Here is a 17111-nt window from a genome sequence, read left to right on the forward strand (position 1 = left end):
CTTTCTCTCTCTCTCCCCGTCTCTCTTCTCTCTCCCCCTGTCTCTCCTCTCTCTGGCATTGTCTCTCTCTCTCTCTTTCTCTCTCTCTTTGCTTTCTCTCTACTCACCCAATACTCACACTCTAACATACTCACATGCTCTCTCTCTTACTCTCTCTCCTCTATTTCTCTCTCTCCCCATCTCCTTCTCTCTCTCTTCTTTCTCTTTTCTCACTTTTTCTCTCTCTTCTTTCTCTCTCTATCTCTGTCTCCTCTTCTCTCTCTCTGTTTCTCTCTCTGTCTCTTGCTCTCTTTCTTCTCTCTCCCTTCTCTCTCTCAGTTTGCTCCTCTCACTCTCTTTCTCTTTCTCTCCCCCCTCCTCTCTCTCTCTTCTCTCTCTCTCTTGCTACTCTCCTCTCTCTCTTCTTTTCTCTCTCTCTTTCTACTCTCTTTCTTCCCTCTCTCTCTTTCTCTCTTTCCCCCCTCTCTCTCTCCCCTCTTCTTTCCTCCCTCTCCTCTCTTTCTCTTTCTCTCTCTCTCCTCTCTCCCCCCTCTTTTCTTCTCTCTCCCCCTCTCTACTCTCTCTCTGGTTCTCTCTCCTCTCTCTCCTCTCTTTCTCTCTCTCTCTCTCTCTCTTCTCTTTCTCTCTCTTTCTCTCTGCCTCTCTCTCTCTCTTCTCTCTCTCTTCTTTCTCTCTCTCTCCCCCCTCCTCTCTCTCTCTCTCTCTTCCCTCTATATACTACTCTCTCTCTATCCACTCTATCTCTCTTTTCCTCCCTCCTCTCTCTCTTCTACTACTACTACTCTCTATCTCTCGTCGTTCTCTCTTCTGTCTCTCTCGCTCTCACTCATCTTTCCTCCGTCTCTCTCTCCCTCTCTCTGTCTCTCTCTCCCTCTCTCTCTCTCTGAGTCTCTCTCTCTTCTCTCTTTCTCTCTCTCTCTCTTTCCCCCTCTCTCCCCCTCTCTCTCTCCCCCTCTCTCTCCTCTTTCCTCCCTCTCCTCTCTTTCTCTCCTCTCTCCCCCTCTTTCTTCTCTCTCCCCCTCTCTCTCCTCTCTCTGTCTTTCTCTCTCTCTCTCTGTAATCTCCTTACTACTCTCTCATCTTTTCCTCCCTCTCCTCTCTCTGCTCTCTCTCTCTTCTCTCTCTCTTCTCTCTCTCTCTTCCCCTCTTTCCTCCCTCTCTCCTCTTTCCTCCCTCTCTCTTTCCCCCCTCTCTCTTCTATCTCTCTTTTATATACTCTCTCTCTCTTCTCTCTCTATATATTGCTACTCTGTCTCTGTCTCCACTCTTCTCTGCTGTTTCTCTCTCTTCTCTCTCTCCTCTATTTCTCTCTCTTGCTCTCTCTTTACTCTCTATATTGCTATAACTTTCTCTCCTCTCACCCTCTCTTCTCTCTCACTTTTCTCTCTCTGCTCTCTCTCTCTCTGCTTGTCACTCTTCTCTATCTCTCTGTTTCTCTCTCTGTCTCTTTCTCTTCTTTCTCTCTCCTTCTCTCTCTGCTCCATTCCTCCCTCTCCTCTCTTTTGTCTTTTCTCATACACTCCTCTCTCTCTCTCATCTCTCTCTTCTTTCTCTCTCCCTCTCTCCTTTCTCTCTCTCTATCTCTCTATCTCCACTCTTTTCACTCCCTCTCTCTGTACTCTCTCTCTTTCTCTCTCTCTTCTGACATAATATATAGGTCATTCTTCATATCTCTCCCTCTCTCATCACAATATACTCTCTTTCCGCTCTCATATATACAGGTCTCTCTCTCTCTCTCTTTCTCCCTCTCCCCTCTCCCCTCTTCTCTCTCTAAATATATCTCTCTCCTCTCTCTCGCTGCGGTTCTCTCTCTCTTTGTCTTGCTCTCTCTCTCTTCTCTCTCTCTATCTCTCCTCTCTGTCTCTTCTTTCTCTCTCTCCTCTTCCTCCCTCTCCTCTCTTTCTCTCTCTCTGTCTTTCCCCCCCTCTCTCCCCCCCTCTCTTCTTTCCTCCCTCTCCTCTCTTTCTCTTTCTCTCTCTCTCCTCTCTCCCCCTCTTTCTTCTCTCTCCCCCCTCTCTCCTCTCTCTGGCGTTCTCTCTCTCTCTCTCCCTCTCTTCTCTCTCTCTCTCTCTCTTCTCTTTCTCTTTGCTATATACTTTTCTCTCTCTGCTCTCTCTCTTTAACTCTCTCTTTCCCCTCTTCTCCCTCTCTCCTCTTTCTCTCTCTCTCTCCTCTCTCTCCCCCCTCTGGTCTTCTATACTCTCTCATACTCCTCTCTCTCTCTTCTCTCTCTTCTTTATCACAATACTGCTCTCACACTCTTCTCTCTCTGTTTCTCTCTCTTTCTTATCTCTCTCTTACTCCTCTCCTCTTTTCCTCCCTCTTCTCTCCCCATCTCTCTTCTCTCTCCTTTCTTCTTTCTCTCTCTCTCTCTCACTCTTCTCTCTCTCTCTCTCTCTCTGCTCTCTCTCTCTCTCTCTCTCTTCTCTCTTTTCTCTCTCTTCTTTCTCTCTCTGTCTCACACTCTTCTCTCTCTCTCTGTTTCTCTCTCTGTCTCTTTCTCCTCTCTCTCTCTCTCCTCTTTCCTCCCTCTCCTCTCTTTCTCTCTCTCCCCCCCTCCTCTCTCTCTCCCTCTCTCTTTCCTCTCTCTTCTTTCTCTCTCTCTCTCTCTCTCTCTCTTTTCTCCCTCTCTCTCTTCTCTTTCTCTCTTCTCTCTCTCTCTGTCTTTCTCTCTATCTCTCTCTTCTGTCTCTCTTTCTCTCTCTCTCTCATCTTTCCTCCCCCCTCTTTCTCCCCCTCTCTCTCTCTCTGCCTCTCTCTCTCTCTCTCTTCTCTCTCTCTCTCCCTCTTTCCTCCCTCTCTCTTCTCTCTCTCTCTTTTCTCTGTCTCTCGTCTTTCTCTCTCTCTCTGCCTCTCTTTCTCTTTCTCTCTCTCTCCTCTCTCACCCTCACTCTTCTCTCTCCCCCCTCTCTCCTCCCTCTGGCGTTCTCTCTCTCTCTCTCCCTCTATTCTCCCTCTCTCTCTCTCTCTCTCTTCTCTCTCTCTTTTCTCTCTCTCTTTTCTCTCTCGTCTTTCTCTCTCTCTGGCGTTCTCTCTCTCTCTCTTCAGTCTCTCTTCTTTCTCTCTCTCTCATGTTTCCTCCCTCTCCTCTCTCTCTCTCTCTCTCTTCTCTCTCTTCTTTTCTCTCTCTCACCCCTCTTTCCTCCCTCTCTCCTCTTTCCTCCCTCTCTCTCTTCTCTCTCTCCCCTCTCTGTTCTATCTCTGTCTCTCTCTCTCTCTTCTCTCTCACTTCTCTCTCTCTCTCTTCTTTCTCTCTGTCTCTATCTCACACTCTTCTCTCTCTCTCTGTTTCTCTCTCTGTCTCTTTCTCTCCCTCCTCTCTCCTCTTTCCTCCCTCTCCTCTCTTTCTCTCTTTCTCCCCCTCTCTCCTCTCTCTCTTCTCTCTTCTTTTCTCTCTGTCTCTCTCTCTTCTCTCTCTTCTCTCTCTCTCTCCACTCGCTCTTCTCTCTTTCTTCTCTCTTTCTTCTTTCTCTCTCTCTCTCTCTCCTCTCTCTCTCTGCGGTTCTCTCTTTCTCTCGCTCTCTCTCTCTTCTCTCTTTTCTCTCTCTCCTCTTTCCTCCCTCTCCTCTCTTTCTCTTTCCTCTCTCTCTCTCTCTCTCTCTCTCTTCTTCTCTCTCTCTCACTTCTTTCTCTCTCTCTCTCATCTTTCTCTCTGTCTCTGTCTCACACTCTTCTCTCTCTTCTCTTTCTCTCTGTCTCTTTCTTTCTCTCTTCTCTCTCTCTATATATTTCTCTCTCTCCCCATCTCTCTATTCTCATACTCTTTCTCTGTCGCTCACTCTTTCTCTCTCCTCTCTCTCTCTCCTCTCTCACTTTTCTCTCTCTTCTTTCTCTCTCTCTCTGTCTCACACTCTTCTCTCTCTCTCTGTTTCTCTCTCTGTCTCTTTCTCTCTTCTTTCTCTCTCCCTTCTCTCTCTCTCTCTCTCTCTCTCTCCTTCCTCCCTCTCCTCTCTTTTCTCTTTCTCTCCCCCTCCTCTCTCTCTCTCTCTCTTCCTCTCTCTTCTTTTCTCTCTCTCTCTATCCCACTCTATCTCCTCTTTCACTCCCTCTCTCTCTTTCTTCTCTCTCTCTCTCTCTCTCTCTCCATCTCTAAAACCATTCTCTCTCTCTTAAAATACTCTCTAAAGCTCTCATAATACTCTCTCACAATACTCTCTCCCTCTCTCTGAATCTCTCTTCTCTCTCTCTCTCTCTCTCTTTCCCCCTCTCTCCCCCTCTCTCTCTCCCCCCCTCTCTCCTCTTTCCTCCCTCTCCTCTACTCCTCTCTCCCTCTTTCTTCTCTCTCCCTCTCTCTCCTCTCTCATGCTCTCTCTCTCTTACTTTGTCTCCCTTTTTTCTCTCTCTCTCTCATCTTTTCACTCCTCTCCTCTCTCTCTCTGCCTCTCTCTCTCTCTTCTCTCTCTCTTCTTTCTCTCTCTCTCCCCTCTTTCCTCCCTCTCTCCTCTTTGCTCCCTCTCTCTCTCCCCCCTCTCTCTTCTCTCTCTTTGTCTCCTCTATCTCTCTCTCTTCTCTCTCTCTCTTCTTTCTCTCTGTCTCTGTCTCACACTCTTCTCTCGCTGTTTCTCTCTCTCTTCTCTCTCTCTCTCCTCTATTTCTCTCTCTTCTCTCTCTCTCTTCTCTCTCTTTCTCTCCTCTCTCTCTCTTCTCTCTCACTTTTTTCTCTCTCTCTTCTTTCTCTCTCTCTCTGACTCACACTCTTCTCTCTCTCTCTCTGTTTCTCTCTCTGTCTCTTTCTCTCTTCTTTCTCTCTCCCTTCTCTCTCTCTCTCGCTCCAATTTCCTCCCTCTCCTCTCTTTTTGTCTTTCTCTCTCCCCCCTCCTCTCTCTCTCTCATCTCTCTCTCTTCTTTCTCTCTCTTCTTTCTCTCTCTCTCTATCTCTCTCTATCTCCTCTTTCCTCCCTCTCTCTCTCTTCTCTCTCTTTCTCTCTCTCTCATCTTTTCACTCCCTCTCTACCCCCTCTCTCTATCTCTCTCGCTCTCTCTCTCGAGTCTCTCTCTCTTTCTATCTCTCTCTCTCTCTTTCTCCCTCTCTCCCCTACTCTCTTTCCCTCTTCTACTCTCTAAGCTCTGTCTCTCTCTCTCTCTGCAGTTCTCTTTGCTCTCTCTTCTCTCTCTCTCTGTCTCTCTTTTCTCTCTCTTTCCTCCCTCACTCTCTTTCTTTCTCTCTCTCCTCTCTCCCCCTCTTTCTCCCCCCTCTCTCTCCTCTTTCTAGGCTACTCTCTCTCTCTCTTCTCTCTTCTCTCTCTCTCTCTTCTCTTTTCTCTCTGCACTCTCTCCCTCTCTTCTCTCTACTCTCTCTCTCTCTCTCTTTCTCTCTTCTCTTCCCTCTCTCTCTAACACTCTCTCTTTTTCTCTCTCCCCCTCTTTTCCTCCTCTCTCCTCTTTCCTCCCTCTCTCTTTTCTCTCTGCCTCTCTCTCTCTCTCTCTCCCTCTTCTCTCTCTCTCTCTCTCTCTCTCTTCTCTTTCTCTTTTCTCTCTGCACTCTCTCTCTTCTCTCTCTCTTCTTTTCTCTCTCTCTCCCCCCTCTTTCCTCTCTCTCCTCTCTCTCTCTCTTCTCTCTCTCTCTTCTTTATCTCTGTCTCTGTCTCACACTCTTCTCTCTCTGTTTTTCTCTCTTTCTCTCTCTCTTCTCTCTCTCTCTCCTCTTTCCTCCCTCTCCTCTTTCCTCCCTCTTCTCTCTCTCCCCCATCTCTCTCTTCTCTCTCTCTCCTTTCTTCTCTCTTCTTTCTCTCTGTTTCTCACTCTTCTCTCTCTCTTTCTCTCTCTCTGTCTCTCCTCTCTCTCTCTTCTCTCTCACTTTTCTCTCTCTCTTCTTTCTCTCTCTCTCTCTCCCTCTCTCTGTCTCACACTCTTCTCTCTCTTCTCTCTTTCTGTTTCTCTCTGTCTCTTTCTCCTTCTTTTCTCTCCCTCTCTCTCTCTCTCCTCTTTCCTCCCTCTCCTCTCTTTCTCTCTCTCCCCCTCCTCTCTCTCTCCTCTCTCTTCTTTCTCTCTCTCCGCTCTCTCTATTTTCTTTCTCTCTCTCTCTCCTCTTTCTTCCCTCTCTCTCTCTTCTCTCTCTCTCTCTTCTCTCTCTGTCTCTGTCTCTCGTCTTTCTCTCTCTCTGTCTCTCTCTCTGTCTTTCTCTATCTCTTCTGTCTCTCTCTCTCTCATCTTTCCTCCCTCTCTATCTCCCCCTCTCTCTCTCTGTCTCTCTCACAAACTCTCTCTCTTCTTTCTCTCCCTCTTCTACTCTCTACTGACTACTCTCTACTCTTTAATGCTCTCTCTCCCCCTCTCTTCTCTCTCCCCCCCCTCTCTCTTTTCCTCTCTGGTAGTTCTCTCTCTCTATCTTCTCTATCTCTCTCTCTCTTCCTTTTCTCATACTCTCCTCTCATTTCTCTCTCTGTCTCTCTCTGTCTTTCTCTGTTTCTCTTCCTCTCTCTCTCTCTCTCTCTCTTTAAAATCTTTTCCTCCTTCTCACTCTCTTTCCTCTCTCTCTTTTCTCTCTCTTTTCTCCCTCTCTCTACTTTTCACTCCCTCTCTTTTCCTCCCTCTCTCTCTCTCTTTTCTCTCTCTCTCTCTCTCTCTCTCTCTTCTCTCTCTCTCTTTCTCTCTGTCTCTCTCTTCTTTCTCTCTCTCTCTCCTCTTTCCTCCCTCTCCTCTCTCTCTCTCTCTCTGTCTTCCCCCCCCCTCTCTCTCTTTCCTACCTCTCCTCTCTTTCTCTTTCTCTCTCTCTCCTCTCTCACCCTCACTCTTCTCTCTCCCCCCTCTCTCTCCTACTCTCTGGTTTCTCTCTCTCTCTATTCTCCACTCCCTCTCTCTCTCTCTTCTCCTCTTTCTCTTTTCTCTCTCTCTTTTCTCTGTCTCTCTACTTTCTCTAGTCTTTCTCTCTCTCTGCGTTCTCTGTCTCTCTTCTGTCCTTTACTACTGTTTTCCCTCTACTCTCTCTCTCTCTCTCTCTCTCTCACTTCTCTCTCTTCTTTCTCTCTCTCTTTCCCCCCTCTTTCCTCGCTAAGCCTCTCCTCTTTCCTCCCTCTCTCTCTCTTCTCTCTCTCTCCCCCCTCTCTCTTCTATCTCTCTCTGTCTCTCTCCTCTCTCTCTCTCTTCTCTCTCACTTCTTTCTCTCTCTCTTTTCTCTGTCTCTGTCTCACACTCTTCTCTCTCTGTTTCTCTCTCTGTCTCTTTCTCTCTCTCTTTCCTCCCTCTCCTCTACTCTCTTTCCCCACCTCTCCTCTCTCTTCTCTCTTTGCTTTCTCTCTCTCTCTGCTCTCTCACTCTTCTCTCTCTCTCTCCTTTCTTCTCTTTCTTTGCTTTCTCATACTCTCACTCTTCTCTCTCTCTGTCTCTCTCTCTCTCTTTACTCTCTCTCTTTTCTCTCTCTCTCTGTCTCCACTCCTCTCTCTTCTTTCTCTCTTGTCTCTTTCTCTCTTCTTTCTACTCTCACTCCCTCTCTTTCTATCTTTTCCCTCTCCCCCCCTCCCTCTTTCCTCCTCTCCTCTTTCTCTTTCTCTCTCTCTCCCTCTCCCCTCTGCTTCTCTCTCCCCCCTCTCTCTCCTCTCTCTGGCGTTCTCTCTCTCTCTCTCCCTCTATTTCTTTCTCTCTCTCTCTCTCTCTTCTCTCTCTCTCTCTCTCTCTCTCTCTCTTCTCTTTCTCTTTTCTCTCTCTCTCTCTCTCTCTTCTCTCTCTTCTTTCTCTCTCTCTCCCTCTTTTCCTCCCTCTCTCTCCTTTTCTACCCCTCTCTTCTCTCTCTCTTGCTTTATCTGTCTCTGTCTCACTCTTCTCTCTCTGTTTTCTCTTTCTCTTTCTCTCTCTTCTCTCTCTCTCACTCTCTTCTTTCTCTCCAGCTCTCTATTTCTCTCTCTCTCTCTCTCTCTCCCTCTTATCCCTCTCTCTCTCTTCTCTCTCTCTCTTCTCTCTTTCTCTGCCTCTCTCTCTTCTTTCTCTCTCTGTCTCTCTCTCTATCTTTCTCTTCTCTCTCTTTGTCTCTTTCTTTCCCCTCTTTTCTCCCCCCCTCTTTACCCTCTCTCTCTTGCTCTCTCTCTCTCTCATTTCTCTCTCACTCTTTTCACTCCCTCTACACTCTCTATATTTACTCTCTGTCTTCTCTCTGACTCTCTCATGCTTTCTCTCCATACTCTTTCTCTCTACTCACTCCTTCTCCCTCTCACTCTTTCTCTGCTACTCTCTTTAACATATATATCTCACTCTTTCTCTCTCTCTCTTTTCTCTCTATCTCTCACTCTCTAGGTCTTTCTCTCTCTCTTCTGTCTATATAACACTCCATACTCTCTCTTTTCCACTCTCTCTCCCCTCTCTCTGTCTACTCTTTCTCTCTCTTTACTCTCTCTCTCTCTCTCACTCTTTCTCTCTTTAATAAACTCTCTTTATAAACACTCTCTCTCTCATCTCTTTCTCTCCCCCCTCTCCCTCTTCACTCCTCCCTGTCTTTCTACTCTCTCTCTCTCCTCTCTCCCCCCTCTCTCTCCTCTCTCTGGAGTTCTCTCTCTCTCTCTCTCTCTCTCTCTCTTCTCTCTCTCTGTCTCTGTCTCACACTCTTCTCTCTCTCTCTGTTTCTCTGTCTCTTTCTTTCTCTCTTCTCTCTCTCTCTCTTTCTCTCCCCTCTTTCCTCCCTCTCTCTCTTCTCTCTCTGTCTCTTTTCTCTTTCTCTCTCTCTGGCGTTCTCTCTCTCTGGTTCTCTCTTGGCTTTCTTTGTTTTTTTTTTAGGGAGATTTGGGCTGGATGTCAAGAGGCTCTATGGTAGGCCCATTCCAAGAAGTAGCTTTTTCCTTGCCCGTCAGCAGCTTGGACAAGCCTGTATACACAGATCCTCCGGTGAAAACCAAATTTGGTTATCATATTATCATGGTTGAAGGGAGAAAATAAACTGTGATAAATGTGATTTTTCTGAATGTCAGACATCTAATGCTTTCTTATTTATTTTGTGAGCTCTGTATCAGTGTTGGGGATCAAAATGGTTAAGTAGGTATATCCGGATGTTTCTTCTTCAAGGACACAAGTTCTTCCTTAATGCCTTGTGGCTTAGAGGCTGCCAAGGGGCACCACAGGGCATACGGCACTGGACTTGAAGTCGAGAAGCCCCGAGTTCAAATGAAGACACTAGGTGTGTGACCTTGGGCAAGTCACTTGACACCTGTATGCCTCGGTTTTCTCCACTGTAAAAAGGGGGTAATAACAGTGCCTATATCCTAGTGAGAGAATATTTCTAGAATATAATAATGTCATCGAAGTGCTTGATCCCTCTCCCCTCTCTTCCACAGTTGCAGGGGGTCCAGGGAGCAGGAGGAATAGGGTCGGCATCAAAGGAAGACAAGAGTCGTGGGGTAGTTTGAGGAACTGATGGAAGTGATGCTCCCACTTCTCAGGCCCCTTCAGGCTTTATTTTTATAGTACATCGTGATCATATACTTTTCTTTAGGTCAACATAGTCTTCAGCCATGTGTCTGACTTATTGACCTTGATGTCACATTTGCCATTCAATATTTTAATAACTTTTTATGGTTAAGTGTTCCATTATTGATTACATCACACGAAGCCTTTAATGAAAGATAAATGTTAGACAGGGTTAAATGTCAGTGAATTTTGTTCATTGACTTAAATCTTCTTCGTCACTTCTACGGATTGTTTGATTCCTCTATTTCCCTGACTTGGAACCACGTCCATGGGCATTTAGGGCAATTCCTAGTTATACTTTAACCATCTTTTGGTTCCTTGACAGTCCTTGACAGACTGATCTTTTCTGAGTCTAACTTGGTAAACACCATTATTTCCTGGACCTTCGGATTCCCTCCCATGGTGACAATGCTCTCCGTGGTGTTCTCTCCTTTATCATCTGTCTCAGTGAGAGATTAGTTTTCTTAGGACAGAATATGCAGGTGGAATCATTTCTAGTGAACTTGCCCAAATTCCCCTTGTCACCGGATTTTTTTAGATCATGTTTAGTGCTATAATCAAGCCAATCATAAATAATAGAGGAAATAGTAGTCCCCTGATGGGAAGCATGGAGGGAAATGTCCCTGCGCAAGTGCTGTGCGCATCTGATCTCAGTGCTGGCCTTTGCCAGTCAGCTTAGAGATTGCGGCTCCCGACACATAGTGGTGTAAATTTAGATGGCCCTGGTTCTCAAGGATTCGGCCAGTGAGCATGAGCTCTGCCTTGCTGACTCTCCAAGGAAAAGCTTGGGGTAGGCCCCGGTTAGCGAATGTGCCTTCTCTCAGAAACAAAGTCTGCCTAAGACGTGCTGAATGTTCCCAAGCCATGTCCCTTCTTTTTTCCTGGTTCCCCCCCCCCCCATTCTTCTCTTGCTCCCTCAAAACCTCCATCCTCCATGTCTGGTAACTTCCACCTTTCTGCTCGTGCCTGTCGCTGAAGCCTTCCCAAACAAGACTCCTTTTCTCCCTCATAAACACTTGATCCACTCAGATCCCCGTGATCTTCAGCAACAGGCCTGCAAACTGAACGAGCTGCTGTGCCCCCGGCACGTTGGATCATTGTGGTCACTTTCTGCCTGATGTGACTTAACCGTGAATTCCCAAGGCCTCTAGGTTTTTCTTGCACCTTCCTAGGCTCCCTCTGGAGTCATTCGTTTGGAGATGTCCTGGCTCTACTCTGAGGGACTCGGGCAGCTTGTCTTGTCCCTGCCTGCTAGTACCTTGGAGATTTCCAGCTAAAGCATTTCCCTTAAACACACCTATTAAAAGGCCCTGATTCTTCTGTAAAGCCCCCTAGGTTTCCCCAACAGACCCTGGTACCTTAGCTAAGAACAGAAAAGGCCACTAGGTCAATTGGGCAGCCCACGAAATGGAGTCTGATCTTGCCAATGCAGAACGGTCCCTCCCAACATCCTCTGCATCTCTTATTTGTTCGTGTCTTCCCATCAATTCACCAGAGATTCCATCCGATACTGGAGGCCTTCCTCACTTTCTCCTTACATTCGAAGGGTACTAGTGGGGGAACACTCTCACTTTCTACCTGTTAGGTCAACCAGCATTGCTTAAACACCTACTCTGTGCCAAGTACCACGTTAGCAATAAGAAAAGAGCCGAGCCGGTCTGCCCTCAAGGAGCCCTTGCTCTAATGGAGGAGTCAACATATAAACCATCGTGTATTGAGGATACAGGATAAATTGGAGGTCATCTAGAGAGAGGGGGCCCTAGCATTAAAGGGGAACCAAAAAAGTTTGCAGAAAGTGTGCCTGTAACAAGACGTGAAGGAAGCCAGGAAGCAGAAGTCAGAATTCTGGGCCCCAGGGAGACGGCCCGGGCAGATTCTGCAGTTGGGAAATGGAGTGTCTTTCCCAGCATTCACTGGATCACAGAGTGCCTGGAAAGGTAAGAAGGAGATGGGTTTTGGAGGACTTTCTCGACGTGGATTTTATATTTAATCCTAAAGATAATGGGGAGGCCCTGGAATCTGGTAAAGGTGGAGGGGGGGATCTGAGGAAGATGGCGGAGGAGGTTGTGAATGTGGGGAACATGACACCATCCATCCCGGGAAGATGGGCATCAAGGTAGGAAGGCCTGTTGGCATGAGACACTGGATTCTCTGTGGGGGGCTCTCGAGTGAATGCAGGCAGGCTGCTCTGACTGGTGCTCCTCTCTCCCTCAAGCACCAGCTTTGGGCTCAGAGCTTCTTAGTTCCAGACCCGGCTTGCTCCTACCTCTGTCACCTTAGACAAATCATTTAACCTCCATTTCCTCGGTTGTAAAATGACACTGAAGATGATCTGGAGGTCTTTTTAATTCCAAACCCCATGACCCTAAGGAGCTTGGGTAAAACAAGGGTGGATGGGGAAACGAGACTGAATAATAAGACGCTACAGAATGGGACAGTCCAGGTGAGGGTTCTAGGACAATGGGAGGAAGTGACTTCGAAAGGCTTCAGGTAGGAAATGCCATCTGAGCTGGGCCCAAGGAAGAGAAAGGTTTCACTAGGCAGGCCTGCCTGACTCGGGGAGGAAGCATAGGTGCAAGAGAACCTGAGGCCATCGACTAAGTCGATCAATTGTGATGTGTGCCGGGCACTCGAGAAGTAATGGCAGAGAGGCAAGTAGAGGCCGGATGTGGAAGAACTTGCATGTCAGGCTGAGGAGTTTGTATTTTACGGTCTGGGCACTAGGGAGCCACGGGAGGGTTTTGAGGAGGGGAGGAAACAGATTGCTCCAATGCTGCCTGAGGGAGAGGGACCCCTTCAGAAGTCATTTGAGTAATCAGGGCAGGAGGTGATGAGTGAATGCTTGGAGGTGAGGGCACAGGTGTTGGAAAAGTAGAACTGCAGTTCTACGCTGCCAAGTTTCCAGGTGCTGGTCTGGGATGAATCGGCCCCGAACCCATTTCTGGAGCGCTAAGGGATCGGCTGGGCTCAGTCTCGGACCAAAGGCCGGAGGGCCGACCGGGTGTGTCCCTGCCTGCCTGCTGGTCCCAGGAAGCAGCACCCCAGATCTCAGAACCCAGGGCAGGATTTGGGAGGCCGGCCCTGTTGCTAGGCCCGGAAGCCCAGACCCCCAAACCTGAGAAGCACAAGTTCCTCAGCACAACGGGTCGGCCCCATCTCCCTTTTTTTCCTGGTGTCTGAGAAACATAGTGATGCTGCCTTCTGTGATCACCGCTACCTGTGTAACCCTAGGCAAGTCACTTCACTGCCTGCCTGCCTCAGTTTCCCCACTTGCAGAATGGGGTTAGTAATGGCACCTCGGGCACAGTGCAGGAGCCCTGAGAAACTGGTATTTCTGTTCACTGGCTCCAGACTCCCACCTTCTCTTCTGCTAGCTAGGTGAGAACTCCTTTCTCCCTTCTGGCCATCTGGCTTTCATCCCCAGCCAGCTCAGCCCTGTGCTGCTTCTCCCTCCACCTCCAGGGCCCTTTCTGAAATGCCCATTCTATTGCTCACACGCTTTCCTGTCTCAGCCATCTTCCCGGACTCAAGGAAACCCCCCCTGTGACCACTACATCCCATCTTGGGCCGGGAGAAGCGAGCCCACTGCCGCCTTCAGGCCCTCTTGCTGCCATCATTCAGCAACCCTGAGCTTCACTCTTCAATCCATATCCTTGGGAAGTTAGTCACCAGTCCCTGAGCCATTCTTTTTGTTTTGGCTGAGGCAGTTGGGGTAAGTGACTTGCCCAGGGTCACACATCTCCTTTTCTTTAAGGAGGTCACTGATTGGGACTTCCTCTAAACTCCAACCTGTGCTTTTCTACCTGGAAACATCCCTACCCAGTTCATTAAGCTCAGCTCTTAAGACTTGCACCTTCACCCACAGGAGCCATCCACACCTCTGCTCACCAGAGATAGCGAGGGCCCTCCCTCCAGGATGCAGCCATTCTGACCACAATCTCCCGTGTCCCAAGCACTGGCCCCCTTTCAGCTCTCCCAGTCTATCCCTCCTGCCACATTTTCCTCCTTTGCAACGTTGGCCCTACCCAACCCTCTGTTGGTCTCTGTCCTTAAATCCTCAGTTGTGGGGCCGCTCCCCTTCACGTCCTTAGGTTCCTGGCAAAATCGCCATCGCCATTCCCTGATCTCACCGCCCCGTCTCCCACCTCCGTGCCTCTGCCCAGGCTGTCACTCCTGCCAGGAATGCTCTTCCTACAGGAAATCTTTCCTGCTCCCCCAGTTTATTGCTGCTCACTCACTCATCAGATGAATGGCGTATTTAATTCCCTGTTTACATAATGGGTACAACGTGAGTTCCTTAAAGACGGGGACTATTTTTTATTTTTTTTGTCTTCATATTTTTAGGACCCAGTACCAGTCTCTGCATGGAGTAGGAGGAACCAGGTGGCATAGTGGATAGGGGACTGGGCCCGTTGTCAGGAAGACCCGAATTCAAATATGGACTCAAGACACTTAGTAGCTTTAAGAGATGATTAGGGGTCACTTCAACTCTGGATCAGTTTCCTCATCTGTAAAATGGGGATAATAGTAGCACCTATTGTTGTGAAGATCAAATGAGATCATCGTCAAGTACCAAGCAGGGCCCGGCACCTAGTAAGTGCCTTAGAAACGGTAAACACTATGAAGTGCTTGTCAGAGCCCATTTAAATTGTAAACCCAAAGGCAGGGAATGTATTTTCTGTTTTTAATCATCTTCCCCTGTAGGCTTCCACAATAATAGTAATCCTTTTCTCAAAGGGTGCCAACCAAGCCTGCTTTGTTTTCACAGCATCCGTGGCGAACTCTGAAAAATGAGAAGCAAAGGAGTCAGAGCTGGGCCTGGCAGTGCCGTGAATGGAGCAGCGGTCTCTTCCAAGCCTCCGGAGGTAAGGAAGCACCAGGGGCTTGTCAAAGGGGTCAGCGGACAGCGCCCCTAGCCCTTGTTCCATCGTCCCTTTGAGGTCTCCCGAGGGACAAGCCCGCTGCCTTCCGGCAGATGACCTTACGGTTCTGGCCAAAAGCTGCAGAAGGGGAGGGGGCCCGGAACCAAATCTCGGCTCGCACCCGCAGGCGGGAGATGTCTCCACAGCTCTTGACAGTTTGCTGGGTGTTAGCTGGGTGCCTGCCATGACAACAGAGCAGAGCCCTTTGGGCAGGAAGAGCCCAATCACCAGAGTTCTACAAGCAGAGGAATAGAATTGGGAAGCATAGGTTGCATGTCTGTCTGTGTGTGTGTGTTTAATACAACTGCTCATATGTATCACTTTTGGCAAAAGACAGTCGACTTCAGACTCTTAGAATTAGAAGCCACCTCAGAGGCCATTTGTTGTGCAAGATCTGTAGCCAGATGAAGCACTTCCCGAGCCCCTACTGTCTGCAAGGCCTTGGGGATACAAGCCAAGCTAGTCAGTCCCTCCCTTTGAGCTTCTCCCTTCCTTCCACTCCACTCCAGCCACTGCCGAGAAGGGGAAGTCCAGAAACGGCCTGATCTCCTCGTCACGGGGACAACGTGGACTTGGAAGTCAGAGCTCTGGTTCTGAACTCCTTCATATACACTCAAGGACAAACAGCTCCATTTTTCAGAGCTTGTTTGCTCTCCTGGGACATGGGAATAATCATTATTTCACTCTTTTCTCTCAGGGCTAGTGAGGAAGGGAAAGGAAACACGTCACGAGTGAGAATGATTTCAGCCAGCCTGCAGGGTGAAACACCATAATGGCCTTTCCTGTAGGGACAGCCAGGTGGCACTACAGTGCAGTGTCAGGCCTAAAGACTCCCGCCTTTCCAATGTGGGCTCAAATGCTTACTAGCTGTGTGACCCTGTTTGCCTCATCTGTAAAATGAGCTGGAGAAGGAAATGGCAGACCACTGTAGTAGTTCTGTCAAGAACACCCCCAATAGAGTCACCAAGAGTCTGATGTGACTGAAAGACCAACTTCAGAATTGAAAGGGAGCTTAGAGGTCAAATCATTTCTTGTTTTAAAAGCAACTGTGCCTCAGGGAAGTTATATAATGTGCCTAGGGCCATATATTTAGGGAATAGCAGAGCTGGACTTCTTGCCTTGAGTCTGATCGACTTGGGAAGCCAAAAAGCCGGCACAAAAGCCACAAGGAGTGGACTGAGAGAAGAGAAAAAGAGCACGGTGAGCCATGCAGTTAGCTGCCTTCCCATCTGACAAAGGTTTTTCTTAAACTTAGCATTTCCTGTCGTCCCATCCCCAACAAACATCTTCCCTCTTAAAACAGAGAAAGCGGCCACTCCTCTCTCGCCGAGTTTCTTCGGCTGTTCTCAGGGCCCAAGATTGGTCATTTGTCAAGGAAAAATGCCACCCGTGGGCTGCAAAAGACAGAGCAAAATGTACCCGGGGGTTAGTGGCTACAGGTTCCGATCCCAGCAAAGTCCCCTGCCGGGATAAAGGCCTAGAACCCTAATGATTCAGGCCAAGTCGATGGCGTTCTCGCTACCATCCTTTGGCCTTTGATCAATTTCCCTTATTTAACTCCCATCTTGCCACAGAGACACCAAATTTCTGTACCAAATACTTTTATTTAAAAGTAACTGTCAACTGTCATCAGTTCAACTGTATTAGTGGGTAACTCATAGAAAACATCAAAGTAAAATCACCAGTTTTAGAACTCCCCAAACCTCTGCCCCGGCTGAGTTGGATAAAAGCAATTTCACTTTTTTCCAGAGGCCACCTCTATATGGAAATAATGGCTTCTAACTGAAGGTAGTTTTGAACAGGGCGGGGGGAAGGAGGGAGAGTTGGAGCTAATATACAGGATCTCAGTATGATTTAAAGATATCTCCCTCCTCCCAAGAGGACAAGGACCAACAAGCACCCTGACATTATACCTCTACAGCCATATAGTTATGGGAATCTGGACAAGTCACAGAACCTCACTCGGCCTATTAAATGAGGGGCTTTTGAAACAGCTTGGACGGTGTTTTATGTATCAGTTCCTTTGATTTTCAAATCAGAAATCAATGAGGGAGCAGCGACATAGGCAGTGCCCAGTTCCATTTAGAATTAGCCTTTTCAAGTTCGGGATGCCACTGAGAAGCTGCTTTCATATATTCTTACCTATATCCTCAACTTCAAAGAGAACACAACATTTAATTGGAAATAAATTCACTTTAATTTTCCCAATTAAATTGCAATACCCCAAGGTGCTTTTTCAGAAAAGGATCAATTAGCTTGTAAACTTGAAAACAAAACATTATTGCCCTATATGGACTGTCCCAGCAGTGAAACACTAAGAACAAAAACAGTCAGCAAAAATCTCAATCTTCCACCCCCCCCCCCCCAATCTTGATGGGAGCAATAAATGAAACTAGTGTTGAGGGAAAAAAAAGGCAGGAATATAAACATGAACATCAACAGCTTTAAATTAGGAGAAACTAACTTAGAAAAGTATTAGCTAACTCTGCTAATGGATTTTAAAGTACAGCAAACAAACCACATTCTTAAGTTTGATTAAGTTGCTTATATAAATTTAAAGTTAGGAGCATGACTTGTGGATCAGTAGTTTTTATATCAAGGGCTTTAAGTAAACAGTTGAGTGCTTCCTGTATTTTACCGCTTTCTTTCAGTTCTTTTCCACGTCTGACAAGAGCCTCATACTCGTCTGTCACGGGGTCTGAACTTGGGTTACGGGCGGCAGTCGCTTGCGGGCCTTCATCAGACGCGCTCGGGTTACGGGCGGCAGTCGCTTGCGGGCCTTCATCAGACGCGCTCGGG

The 17111-nt window shown here is 47.8% G+C and overlaps 1 protein-coding gene across 1 annotated transcript in view; it reads left to right on the forward strand.

Annotated features, from left to right (window-relative positions):
- PIN4 (peptidylprolyl cis/trans isomerase, NIMA-interacting 4) overlaps window positions 1-8893 on the forward strand; it is a gene marked incomplete at its 5' end in the record, with an annotated part of 14907 nt that extends 6014 nt beyond the window's left edge. Inside the window, one exon of the mRNA XM_031945082.1 lies at window positions 8704-8893. Within this exon, the coding sequence (XP_031800942.1) occupies window positions 8704-8862 (159 nt within the window). The remainder of the gene's footprint in view (window positions 1-8703) is intronic.
- Window positions 8894-17111: the final 8218 nt, after the last annotated feature.

This window comes from Sarcophilus harrisii, chromosome X (genome assembly GCF_902635505.1).
Source record: "Sarcophilus harrisii chromosome X, mSarHar1.11, whole genome shotgun sequence".
NCBI lineage: Eukaryota > Metazoa > Chordata > Mammalia > Dasyuromorphia > Dasyuridae > Sarcophilus > Sarcophilus harrisii.